General features: G+C 44.1%; 1 protein-coding gene across 1 annotated transcript; it reads left to right on the plus strand.

Moving 5' to 3' along the window:
* The first annotated feature begins 10,832 nt into the window (after nt 1–10,832).
* Nucleotides 10,833–11,904, plus strand: LOC123080880 (glycine-rich cell wall structural protein 1.0). The gene is made up of 2 exons (XM_044503822.1): nt 10,833–11,376; nt 11,468–11,904. The coding sequence occupies exons 1-2, from the start codon at nt 10,903–10,905 to the stop codon at nt 11,654–11,656; spliced, it is 663 nt and encodes a 220-aa protein (XP_044359757.1). The 5' UTR covers nt 10,833–10,902; the 3' UTR covers nt 11,657–11,904.
* The last annotated feature ends 2,594 nt before the right edge of the window (nt 11,905–14,498 follow it).

Genomic DNA, 14,498 nt, shown 5'->3' on the forward strand with positions numbered 1-14,498 from the left:
GAAAAGCAAGTGATGAGCAACCAGTTGATGGTGGGTACTTCTTTGAGCCCGTGGAACAAAACTATCTGCCTGTATATCACCATATGTCATGATTTTATTTCGTGAAATGCCAAACATCTTAAAGAAAAGAGTTGTGAAACAAAAAAAACAAGGAAGCAAATAAACAAAAAGGTAACAATACATGGCACATAACTAAAAGTACACATGTGCATGGCAGCCCGACCCGGAGGCCCGAGCCCGAAAGCCAGACATTTGGGCTGGGCCTGGGCTTCATTTTCCCGCCCGAAGCCCGACCCGAAAGCTCGAAATGGCAATAAATGTATATTTTATTTGAAATATAGATATATTATATTATTTTAATATCCCAAATATAATTATTTTAATTGAAGAATGGCACTATTCATGTGCTTTGGGCCAGGCCGGGCTGGGCCTGGGCTTCATTTTCCCGCCTGAAACCCGGCCCGGAAGCCCGAAATGGCAATAAATGTATATTTTATTTGAAATATAGATATGTTATATTATTTTAATATCCCAAATATAATTATTTTAATTGAATAAATGGCACTATTCATGTGCTTCGGGCCAGGCCGGGCCGGGACCAGGCTTAGGGTTTTTGATTTGGGCTTTACAAAGCCCGGCCCGAAACCCGGCCCGGCCCGGGCTTTGAACAGGTGTAAGTAAAAGGGTAATATCACGAGAGAGAAAAATCACTGCATGAACATAAAAGGTAAATAGTTTGATTCTAAAGCTTAGCATCAATTGAATGCATGCACGCACCTCTTTCTAAAGTTGAAAAAAATATAATTCAAGGATTTGCATCAATGGACCATTACTTATTTAAACCTATAGAACAAAATACAATAGATAAAGATATATGATATTTGTTTTACAATTGTTATTATTATGTAAGAGAATAAGAAATAAGTATGGAAATCTATATGATCAGTGTACGTAGTTGGTACAGAAAGTGCTTTATTACTTTGATGTGAAGATAGTGGACATGCACCAAACTGACATGCTTCCTTTTCTTGCGAGAAACCTACCTGATGGTCTACCACTGCCTGAGGAATGACAACAATGGACTAATAATCCATAAAAAGGAAAAAGAGGAAAGAAAAAAGTGTGCTGCGTACTCAAGAACAATTAATACTTGCTGGATGCTGCTGCCTTCACTACGAACTAAATTCATAATTAGAAGGATGTGGAAACAGAAACTTAATTTCCTAATATCTACCAATTACATGGCTGACAAAACTTACATTGTGTAAAAAGCCCACAAAGCAGCACAAACTTCCATAAATCCACAAATACGTTGCTTTGACCTAGAGTTATACTATTATACTTTTCCCAAGGTGAAACCACATGAAAAACTCACCTCAAAAGGAGCAGCATAGGGACTTAGTTGAAGCTGAAGGCATGGCAATTGCAGCTAACATGCATGGCGATGTTGCAGCAACACGTGATGAGCAAACCTTGGATGCATACTGCTTTCCTAGGAGTGGAGAATGGCTGCCAGATTCGATATGGGTACTGGGTAGAGCATGCTTCGGTTCAGTACGGACGTAGTGTTCAATCTGTTGCATTGCAACAAACAACACCCCAATGGAGCACAGGGATTGTGATGCATGAATACAATGTGTTTTTATCGGATTGTTACTTGACAGGTCTGAGATTTAACGGACGAATATGGTCTTAAAAGGTGTTATGCAACTGCATCTATTCAATAAAATACTCCCTTCGTCCGGAAATACTTATCGGAGAAATGGATCATTTCTCCAACAAGTATTTCCAGATAGAGGGAGAATGTAGCAAAGCTAGCCATGACGAATCAAGGTGAGCTTGGATAGTAAATTGTTGAGTTCCTCCTTCGCATATCTGTAGTTCTGTACACAAAAAGATAGAAATTATGGTTTCTTTAACACTGAAAGAACAACATATAAATTGATTTATGCCACCGCAATATGACAACAAAAGGGATCTGGTTAGAAAGAGGAACGTTGGATCACATGGGAGCGTCCAGCAATCCGGCATATGCTGGAGTTGCGCATATGTTGATCACTGCTGCCGCAGATGCAGTGATGCACACCATCTGATGGATGTGGAGAGGTCACATGGAAGACTGGAGGCCTGGAGCACACCCCGCTTCTCGACCTTGCACCCATGAACTGAAAAGGATCCAGCACTCGCAATCGTCAGTGAACCGCACACTGAAGTGCTCCAGCGGCGTGAATCTATGAGAAGAAGAGTAGGCAATGGCTAAATCTGACCTTGGGGCCATGAAGAATACACAGGACACAGCGGCAGTGGCTATGGTGATATACATGATCAGGATCGCAGCGACTGGGAAGCAAAGGTTGCTGTTTCGACCTTCACCTGCGTAATATGAATCAACTTGCAGCGAATCGGCTAAAACATGTGCGTCGATGGCCCTTTTGTTCAATTCAGGTGAGATGCGCTGCCTCGGCCGCTGGAGAGAAATTTCTACAGTAGTTTGACGAAAAAACCATCATCTATCTTTGAAACTGCCATCAGTACATCAGCTCCTCTCATCATAGCCACTATATTGACCGGACTAAGAGGAATAGCTAGATTGACGTCTCGTGATGCGTTCCTAGCCTGGACTCATCCTTGCCCAAATGCTTAGTGTTGCGTAACCACTATATCTCTTTAAAACTGCCATTAATACATCGGATCCTCTACATTAATTATCATAGAAACTTATCTGTTCAAAAGGAAAAGCTAGGTTGCAATACAGTCAAAATCTTAAAGCTGGGAAGATTGAAAGGCTGCACAATAACACGATCGTTGAGAGCCTGGATTGGATTGTGGCCTTCTTTTTAGGTCGACCTGCGACATCCATAGAGCATGGAACTTGAGGACGAAATGGAGGGCAGACATGAATATAGAATCAGGAAGAAACTATATTCGATACCTTGCAGGAGGGTTCGACGACTCATGAGGTAGAGATGAGACTCGCTGAAAGTATTGCATACATCCAGAAGAGGCTCGTTGGATCGTTTTATATGAAGACAACGCTAGGGATTTGTGGATGATGTTTAGGTTCCTTGCAGCGTAGGATCACCGGAGGAAGTCTGCGAGGGAGGAAATGTCATAGAGAAATGGGCGTTTACACTACGGAGTTGTAAGAAGATTAGACATGGGATAAGTCGTTTTGCTCTCAATCCTCTAGTTGGCTCATGATAGAAATAATGTCTGAGAATTTGAGGATAATTTGTATTCACTTGTTTGGTTCATGGGAATTGACGAGGGACTAAACAAGAAAAGTTAACATAATTTATGATGAACGTTAATATTGACTCACTAAAATAATTCCCTTCCAACTCCCCCTCCACTGTTAATAAAATGGTGGGAGTTGGAGCCTCGAGTCCTATGCGTATTCCGTTATGAATTCGCAATCTCCCTAACCAAACAATAAATTTGAAGTCATGTACTTCTTCAATTCCCATTCCCTAGCTCTAATTACCCCCAACCAAACACTAAGATTGACTCACTAAAACAAATCCAGTCCAACTCTCAGCCCCTGCCATATTAATAAAACGGTGGGAGTTGGAGTCTCAAGTACTATGTCCATTCCCCTATGAATTCCCAATACCCCTAGCAAAACAATATATTTGAACTCCCATACCTCTTCAATTCTCATTTCCTAACTCTAATTACCTCCAACCAAACACACTGTCAGGGAGGGAGACATCATAGACATCTGGTAGGACAGTAGGCCAGGACTCCAGAGGTATCTCATCCGACGACGAAAAAATAGTTAATGGCGAAGTATCAAGTGAAAACGCCTATTCAGTAAACACTGAAAACTATCATCGTAGCCCACCGGATAGAGAACACATGGTACAAATAGAAGGTGGCAATATAACTAGCCACGGAACCATAGCTTTGCAGATACCCCTCCCCTTACATCCGGGATTAGTAAAGAACAAGAAAATAAATTGGGAAACGAAAAAATTCGCAAGGGCGACTTGGAGATGGTGCGGGCGGCGATTCACCTGCTCGATCTGTGCCACCATGGGGCCTCCTCCAGCGATGATGACCATGTGCCCTAGCTCCTCGAAGGCCCCATCCTTCTTTCTTCCTTGCCCTCGGTCGGCGTCATATGGCATCACTAGCCGTCCGTCGGCCCCGTCCTGCAACGTGAGCCCTCCACTGACCATGACCCTCCTCCCTCCGTCAGCCTCGGCTATGAGCGAGTGCTCTATGCTGGGTGTTACTCGCCCTTTGGAGCACGCATCACTGTCTCTTGTAATAAGCAATGGTGTGAGCGATCATCTGTCCCCTGCCATGGAACCGACTCCTGATAGTAGTAATACACAGGTAAGCAATGGATTTATTTGATGGTTGTGTTTCTTCCTCCATTGATGAAAACTGATCACGCCAACGCCATGGTTGCTTTTCTTAGCTGGGTGGTCATTTGCTTTTGTAAACCCATAATTGCAATGAGGAAGGATGGCATGATAGGAAATACATCCTCCCCCATCAATTTGGATCGCTTTGGTACACCAAAAAAAGAGCTACGGACACCCTGTTTGTGTGAGTATCATTATCACCACAACTTAGTTCAAATTCAGCTAGCAATTACTAACTTGTACGACTAATGGGTTTTGTATTTTTGAGATGTCATCATATATACCTGATGTCCTACAAGTGCACATGACTGTTGTAGAACTTTCGTAATAAGTAAAGTGTCGAACCCACAGGGAGCTGACGGGAAGGCACCACAAACCCCGCAACTATGCTATCAATTAACACAGTCACGTACTCACCCAAGCCGGAGTATGGAAATAGTATACTCTATAAGTTGCCAGGAAACTAAATAAAAGGTATTTACTACACTACGAACAAGAAAGTTAAAATAGGAATAATAATATACTATGTTAGTAGAGATGGTGCTGGACCTGTAAAGCGCTCTCTGGGGTTCCGGAATCACTACCACTAATATGGACTATCATATCGTCTATTCACTGTTCAAATGCTTCAGTGGGCAGAGCCAGGTACAGAACACGTTCTACTCTAGGTAGACTTCGTGCAACGTATGCCACTACCGCAGTGTACCCCTGTAGGTTACCACTACTATAATTAAGGGTTTCCCCATGAATGCAGCCTCTCTAATGGTCCTCTGTTCATCACCTATCAGTTGCAATGGCGAGGAATCAAGGATTTTACTGTGACCTCGAATTACCTCCAACATCCCCAACCCTCACAACGACAGTAATATACTTCACGGCAACAAGGCAATAATGTGAGTCAGTGCTCTTCTCAACATTCATGAAGGCTACTAGCTCAAATCATGAATAGAGGATATTTGACCACATCAAATATCATATAGGGTTCAACAATATCCCAAGAACTAGTACAACAACTCAAACAAATACATGAAGGCTAGGGACAAGTTACAAGACAACATCAAGCCGGTGAAGGGAGAAGGTGCGGTGGTGACGGTAACGATGGTGGCAGCGGCGCCGACAGTGATGATGGGGGCGCCACTGGTGACGGTGTCAGTGTGATTTGGGTCGGTGCCCATGGTGGCGGAGCCTCCTCCTTCTTCCCTTAACGTCTGGTAGTGGAGAAGCAATGGAGATGGTGTTGTGGATGAATGAGATAATCGACATGATTGGCAGCGGTGGCTAGGGTATGGAGGTGCATATAAATGATGCCTCCTCTGTCTCCTTCGTTGATCTGATGCATCCAAGGGCTCAAGATGAGCCTTATCCTCCCCCAATTCCTTCATTATGAGCCAAGGATCTCATGGGAAAAATTGGGGACGAAATTGGTGAAGAATTCCGTCTGGAGACACAATTTTCTGAGCTATCTAGATGTCATATGGCCATCCATACGACCAGCCTTGGTCCTATGGTGTGTCGTCTTTCATTGTGTCCTCCTCCGGTAAAACAACTGCCATTTCTTCATACGAACTCGAAATTTGACGTTCTTGGGCTTGTTTGATTCGTATGAACAATACCAATCCATTTCTAGTTTAGATCTGGATTTGGAGAAATTTGGAAAAATGAATTTTTCGACCTTTGAAATGGCAAAGTATGGGCCCTCTGGTGTCTCCATATTGAACCCGTGTTTGATCCTTTCATCGTGCTTGGTCCCAGGTTGCTCCAAAACACCTAAAGACACAAGAAAACAAAGAAAACTAATAAAAACCAAATAAAATATTGAATGTGGAATGCTTACAAGGAAAGCGTAAATACCGGTAATCATGCATAAATGAAAACTATTTACTTCAATGGGACATGATATATAAAGAGAACATGTCACAATGAGATCTAAAAATGCGTAAAATATAGAGCCATCAACCTCCCCATGCTTAAAACCTTGCTCGTCCTCGAGTAAGAAGGTTGACTACCAAAAGCTAACTGCAACCAACTCTAAGCTTACATTGAACCAAACCCCAAAAGTAATACAAGCTATCCCCTTAGTTCCATCATCACGGAGGTCAAGAAAGAGGAACATATTTTTGTGGAGCCCAAATTCCCATGGCCAAAGGTTTAGAGAGAAGGTTCATATTATGTCACGAACATAGCAATTCCTATCATAGACAAAAAGAAATCATGAATGGACGATCGCTTCAAAGACACCAGCCCGAGGCATACCAGGTACAATAGCAAGATCGTCTGTCGGCATGATTCAACTGCTCAACTACCTAAGCAGCAATGAGCGCAAGCCTATGCCTCGCACTTAATGGAAAAATATAATGATGGTTGGGGTTTTGAGAAGTCCAAAACATAGAAAATCTTGCATAAATGCAGCTGACCATTAGGCAATGGAGAAGGCCTTACGATCAATGTAAACGCATGGAGTATGGATTGCCAGGCAACTAGGATGCACATAGAGCTATGAATATATGAAAGCTCTCCTATGGACTAAGTAGGGGTGCATCCAACTTGCTTGCTCGTGAAGAACTCAAGCTTTTGAGGATGCTCATCATTAGACTATACAAGCCAAGTCCTATAATGTAGGTTCTCCAAAAGTATGAAACACATGAAGCTCATGAAAGTTTCTACTTTACAATGCATGATGTGTTGCTACTTTGAAGCAGAAGTGCATACTAAAAAGGATAATGGTGTTGCTCCTTATCCCATCCTCACATTTTTCTTTTTCTTTTTTCTTTTTTTGTGGCACCCTCATGGTGCATCATTTATTTTATCTCTCTCCCCTTTTCTCTTTCTCCTTTTTATTTTGTAGGAGCAACACCTTACAATGATGAATGATACACCTTACAATGACTCACTTCAACTATATGTAATCATAACTCAAAACTGAAAACATGACAGAAACTCAATATGAGGAATACCTCTAGCAGTGTACAAGTATGTGCAATGACCCGGTGTAGCATGGACATAAAAAACAGAGAACCAATGAAAATATCAAGCTAGAAATAATATGATGATGCAAGCCATGCTAATGAAAACATGTCTCTAATCATATAATGAAAAATGATGGTAGTGCATGGCGATATGCGCGGAATGGTTGTGAAAATGCCATGTAAGTAGGTATGGTGGCTGTTTTGTGGAGGTGAGGTGTTTTATGTGTAAGAGAATAAGAGAAAGTCCTCGCACGGGTTTGGATGTACATGTGATGTATGATCCAAGTCTCAATGTGAGAGTGGGCAATGCACGGCGCCGTAGAGGCTAGCAATATAAGATGAACGGGAGTGCAAAGGGTTCAACTGCTTTAGTCATAAAGAAATCAAACTCTACACAAGAGTATCACGGTGTCATGTTGCATAAGATTCAAAAGCTAAGTACACCAAGGGGATGGTTTGGTGGAGATAACCCTCGTTACGTGTCTCAGATCAACCAAAGATGTTGGGTTCATCAGCAAAAAGCCTCTATCATCATCCAGTTGCCAATCAAGCCACCACTAGAGTCCCCAACTTATGTTATTAGGTGAAGAAAGGCAATAGTTCAAATGACTCCTTTATTGGGCTTTTGATAAAAGAATATGGCAATGTTCTCAGAAGATAACCACATTTCCACTTGCTAAGTAAACAAATGCAAAGCAAGCATGTCAAAACAGCAGGACACACTAATGCAAGAAAACATTATGATAAAGAGCATTGCACAAGACACTACACATGCAAATATAACCACCCCACGCTTGGAACTTTTCATACTAAACTAGTGAAGATTACGAAAGTGAAAAACTTGCAGTTATTAAAAGAGAGTGCAAGAAGTGATTATCTCCCCAAGCTTACATCTAAACAAGGGTTAGAAACTTTTACTGTTGCGGTGCATATGACCTACTCCTTTCATCCCATAATATAAGAGCGTTTTTTACACTACGCTAGTGTCAAAAACGCTCTTATATTATGGGATGGAGGGAGTATATTTTAATAGAAGTGGACCTTGCTTCATGTGATCTCTTTGTTATTTTCCGAGAACTGCCCTCCAACAGAACCTGCTAGAGAAGAACTAGAAGAAAACAAATTATTTTGTGCTCCCGTGTTTTTTCAAAAAAAAAAAGGTAGAACAAAGGGTTAGCAATACAAGTGATAAAAATATACGCCTTAAAAAGATAGGTTCAACTACCTAAGCACCTCTCTTAACTAAATAAATTATGTCTAGAAGAATCGGTAGCCCCTAGGTTTGGATGAAGTGCGGGCGAGGCAAGACATAAAACACAAGTGTGCAACATCTGACGTGCCTAATTGAATAGGTTCTAACTTAAGGCGAGACTCACTACTAAACAATTTTTAGTTGAATGAGGTTTGTATTGGAAAACTATACCCGGCACTTGTTGGTGAAGTTCATCACAATGAGGCAACCAAGTGGCTTATGTGGGTCTTTTATATGGTTGGCACCATACCATACATGTCACTACATAAGGTCCGGGCCTATGCGAAAATAACACATGAAATAAAAACATTGATTCAGTATACAAATAGAGTTCGTATATCCAACCTGCAAAAAGAAATAAAGAAAACATATTTGCTAAAGAGATTGGCTACGGAGTCTCGGAAGTAATTAACACTAATTACAAAGCAAATGATCCATTAAAAAACACCTCATTGAGCTCAGCCATTGACAATAAATCAATTGGAGGGTTTCCCTACCTCATACGAGCGCACATACGACAAGGTGCAGTTGTATCGAACACCGTCGTGCGTTCTGGTAATCCATGCCCGGCGTCACCCTCTCAGACGAGCCCGCGTACAAGTGTGAGCGCCTGTATGAAACATTGTCTTATGTTCTAGACATTTTCTTGTCGTGGTTTTCTTGGCATACGAGCACATGTACGATCGCAAGCGCTCGCACGGTACGCCATCTTCTGCTCTGTGAAGTGCTCCTTTATGGCCTTCAGTTGGTACGACCGCACGTACGAGCGTAGTTGCTCGTACAATAGGTGGTCGTTCGTTCTTGCCTCCCTGTTCCTCGCAGCCACGAGCTGATATGAGTGTGCGTGCGACCGTGACGTTCGTATGTTACACCGTCGTTTCTTCTGGAGTTGTAGAACTGTACGAAAAAATTTGTGCTTCCTCCTCACGTTAGGGACATAGCATATTTGCAATAAAAATAGGAGGAGGTATGCAGCAAAATACAGGTTACCGACATGCTGAAAATTCACTAACGCAAATTCCTAAACTGACTCAAATAGCAACTACTCAAAGCAAATATCAAGTGTCAATGTGAACATGAATGCATCTATACTCAAGACACAAAGCTAATAAAGACACATACAGACTTCGGAGTTACCTCCCTGGCAGTGCTATCTTTATAGCCATATAGCTAGGCTTCGAGGCTCAATAAGGTCATCCAAACGGATCCCAAGGGATCTGAGCCCCGACTTTGAGACCTTCCTCCGACAGGGGCTAGGAGCACCTCATAGATGAGCTCAGTCGGAAGCGCACTCGCTTAGGGTGCATCGACATCATATTTGTACATCCGTACTAGCTCTTTAGCGACTACCAATGCACCGAACTGGGTGGAGATGCCTGAAAGGTTGGTTGCTTCAAGTTGGAAATAATGTTATATTCAAGAGCATGAGGAGCTACAGGTAGATCATAACACGGTGCGGCAGTCGAGGGGAAGCAGCGCGCGGCAGGCCAGGTGGTGCGGCAGTCGAGGGGAAACGGTGCGCGGCAGGAGGCACGCGCAACCTTGAACGGAACCACCGCATGATTAGCGCGTTGACCAAGTAACGCGGCGCGAGTCACACCAGGACGCCGAAAAAACGCCGTATTCAAATACGTACAAGGCATCCCACCGTGGACGGGTGGGCAGCGACTTTCTGAAATAAGACCATCATACCCCCGTTATGAAGGGGTCTCAGGCAATCTCAGCCCTCCTTATGTTGGGTTGGCGGGGGGGGGGGGGGGGGCGTTGTACCGAAGCGAAAGTGTAATTTTATTAATTAAGAGTTGCTCTTATTCATCAGCTGAACTGTTAATAAGAACCACATGTGACGAGAAAGAGAGTCATTATAAATCAGCACATTTTCATTTGGTACTAGAGATAGAGATATGGATGCTCTGTTGAAAGGAGCCGAAAGAAGAATAACTTTACTGAGTGCTTCTAAAAAATGCTCCCGGTTGTCGAATTATCGCATACTCTTTCCCAAACAGGGACAACAACTTGATGAGACGAATCTTGGTAATTTTGCATATCAAGGCTATGTATATAACACCTGTCGGCAGGAACAAAATGATGCTCAACTGTAGTCAGAAATTGAGATTCCAATAATAGAGGCGATGATGAATCATCTTTGCTCTCCAATTCATCTCCACCGTCCATCTTCGCTGTCACTCACCAGTCGCCACGCTTATAAATACACCCCTTCCACCGCACATTTGTGATAGCCAAGCAAGCATCAACACGTACCAGTACCCAGCACACTAGCAGCTAGCTTAGCTCACCATCTGCTCTTAGAATGGCGGCCTACTACAGCGCCGGCAGGCCCATGTCCTACTCCAACACCGAGGAGTCCTTCGACGGCGGCAAGACCGTGTACTCCACCACCACCGAGGAGTGCTACGACGCTGGCAAGCTCGGCCATGGTACCGGCTACGGCCAGGGTCAGAGCTATGGCAATGGTGGGACCAACATGTACTCCAACAACACTGGCGTCGACTCCAGCATGTACGGGCATGGCGGCGGCGGCGGTGGCAGGACCGTGTACACCACCACCACCGACGAGTGCTTCGACTCCGTCAGGCCCGGGTATGGGCAGGGCCACGGCTACGGGCACAACAACGGTGGGGCCATGCCGTACACCACCACCACCACCGAGTCCTTCGGCGGAGGCGAGCAGGGGCAGGGGTACTACAAGAAGGAGGTGACGCAGCACAAGAACAGGGAGCGCGTCGGCGAGGCCGGCGCCCTCGCCGCCGGTGGCTTCGCCCTGGTAATTACTTAATTACTCTAGCTTAACATTACATACTACTCCAGTTAAACCATCTAAACTTCAAGATGAATGAACCTTTTGTGTGGTACAGTATGAGGGGTATGAGGCAAAGAAGGACCCAGCCCACGCGCGGAAGCACCAGATTGAGGCCGGCCTGGCAGGGGCGGCGGCTGTCGGAGCAGGCGGCTACGCCTACCACGAGCACCGCGAGCAGAAGCAGCCCGGCTACGGCGGGAAGCAGGAGTACAGGATGCCTGTCCACAACAGCTACAGCAACTAAGTAATCATGCATGCAACCTTAGCAAAGTCGATCTATCCTATGGACACCAATAAGATCGATAGAGCATATCATGCTGCAGGCATGCATGTTTTGCTACAGCACTCTTAATTTCGGCGTCTCTACCATAAGCTAGCTGCAAGCGTGCGTGCTGCCGCTCACGTGTGCGTCTGGTATAGTACGGTCGCCAATATGTACGCGTGTATGGATAATGTGATGTCCAAAATAATAATAGAATCAATATTAATATATACGTCGTGTATCGATTATGGGGAATGGTATACGAATATTCATGTCCACCTGAGCTCATCTGATATCAATCAAGCGTAAAATAATAAAAATACTAGAAATTTTCAAAAAATTCTTATCTTCTTTTTTTGCATGGAAGATGTTTAGGTGGGTGAGGTCTGTGCCAATTTTCAGCGCCTTAGAACAGCTGAGTAGCTCTCAGCAAAGACACAATTCGGGGCTCGCTGAAAATTGGCATGGAAATCACGCACTCAAACATCTTACTTGTCAAAAGAAGTCAGATTGTTTTGATTTTTTCTAGTATTTGTTTTCATTTTACTGTTCACTGGCAGGAGCAGCTGTGCTCAGGAGCCATTTAGCCTCTCTCAAATGGAATATTCATTCTCTCTCGCAACTATTCTCACACCTATTAGTGCATACTAGTCGTTAACCCGTGCATTCGCACAGACTAGTTGCAAAATGTTAACTTAGAATCCCTTACCATAGGACATAGAAATGTGTTGTGTACAACCACATTGACCCGACATACCATCGAAACCTAAAGGATCTGAGGAATCAGCACTAATTTATTAGTGAATATATTTCTGTGAATAAGTTATTGGTATGTCTGACTGGCCATAAACTAAATTGGCAGAAAAACTATATATCTTAAGATAGAATGCTGATTATTTATATGGTTTCTATTTCCACTATATGAACAACAGGAATGTGAAATCCAAAAAACCATTTAATGTATGACTAGTCACATTGACCATGATTTTTTTCCTCGCTTGAGGAGCATGTGGAGCGGTTGAATACATTGCTTATGTCTATTTATGTATATGTGGATTTTAACATTCATGCACACTAACTATCTAAGAATGCTCACACTGTTGTCTATGTTAATTTGTTACTCCCTCCATCCCAAAATAAGTGTCCCAACTTTGGACTAACCTTAGTACAAAGTTGTACTAAAGTTGAGACACTTATTTTGAGACGGAGGGAGTATTTCATAATCCCTTCATCCCATAATAAGTGATGTCTTGCATATGCCTTCAATCAAACTTCTAAAACTTTGACTATGATTTTTTTTAGATTAGAAATGTGAAATCGTATACACTCAAAAAGTATCCCTAGAATCTTAGAACTTTTTATATACACATTGCAATAGAAATAAGTGGTTAATGTTACATCGCGAAGGCCATGTGAGTATCCAAAACATCACCTTTTTGTTATATAGTGCGAGTATTATATTTTAAAAACTATTATGTGTAACAGTTATATTTATTTCCTGAATCATAAGTTTTGTCTACTTAATTTAATAATTCATTCTAGAAAAAAAATTAACAAACACATACTATCATGTTTGAAACTTGATAGCCTTCCAGTTAATTGAGAGTAAAAGAAGTAGCCAAAGAATGCATCCTTCTCAAGTGTGTGAATCGATGTCAACTAATTGATGGTACAAAAAATAATTTTGAATTAAAAACACCGAAAATAAAAAATAAAAAAAGAGAACATCACAACTTATAGAGAGCTTATGTCAAACATCAAGGCAAAAACCTGTAACAAAGTAGGCAGCACTAGATTCACTAGTAACACATAATAATATATGTATATGTATAGAGTTACTTTTTCTTACTGTACAATGTAGATATTACAGTACTAAATCTTCGATACTATTAGGTGACAATTTTTCTTTCATGTTTACGGTGTCCGCCGCCGCCGCTGCACCCGATGTCCGCGCAGCACCCCATCCACGAGACGCCGGCCGCGCCCGCATCCATCCAGCATGGGAGCAAGAGGTCCCCGTCGCCACCGGCCCGACCGGGCTTCGCCTAGCCTAGCCCCTTGTGGCAGCGAGGGAGGAGGAGGGGACGGGAGGGAGGAGTTCTGGTGGCGGCTAGGGTTACCTCCCCGTCGCTTGCAGGAGCGACGCAGGAGGGAAGGGGGGAAGTCGTACTTGTATGACTAGGGTTTCCGGCTCTCCCCAGCGAGGTGAGGCGTTTCGGCCTCTTCGCTAGATCTCTCTCCCCCCTCCCTCCCCCTCCCCTTCTCACACTTCCCTTCACCGCGGTGACGTCCATGGGTGACAGGCGGGCGGACAAGCGGCCGATGGAGGCTCCGGTCCCTGAGGCGGAGCAACGGCGCGAGAAGGCATTGTGTGAGCAGGCGAAGCATGAGCAGGGGGCCAGGGCGGCGGGCCGGGAAGATGGCGGCGGCGACTTCGAGCAAGGCCATGGTGGCGGATACGGTCGAGGCTATGGTGGTGGCCATGGCCAAGGCTATGGATCTGGCTCCTACGGGCGCGAGGAGGATTGGGGTCCTCCTCCCCCCTGGTGGGGCCAACAAGAGAGGAAGAAGAAGCACAAGCAGGGGCAGCGGCGGTGCGAGCTTGAGCGGAAGCCGCAGGAGCATCCCCTATGTGGTGGGTCCCATGGGGATCCGCTGGCCAAAAAGCCGCGGGCGTCGGATGTGCCATTGGCGGTGGCTTGCCGGAGGCGCGGCGGGGTTCGGCGGATGTGCCCATTCTGGTGGAAGAAGATATCGGGGCAGAGTGTTTCAAGTGCAGCCGGACCGGTCATTTCCAGGCCAAGTGCACCTCCCCCCTCCCTCT

The sequence above is a fragment of the Triticum aestivum genome, chromosome 3D, assembly GCF_018294505.1.
Source record: "Triticum aestivum cultivar Chinese Spring chromosome 3D, IWGSC CS RefSeq v2.1, whole genome shotgun sequence".
Taxonomy (NCBI): domain Eukaryota; kingdom Viridiplantae; phylum Streptophyta; class Magnoliopsida; order Poales; family Poaceae; genus Triticum; species Triticum aestivum.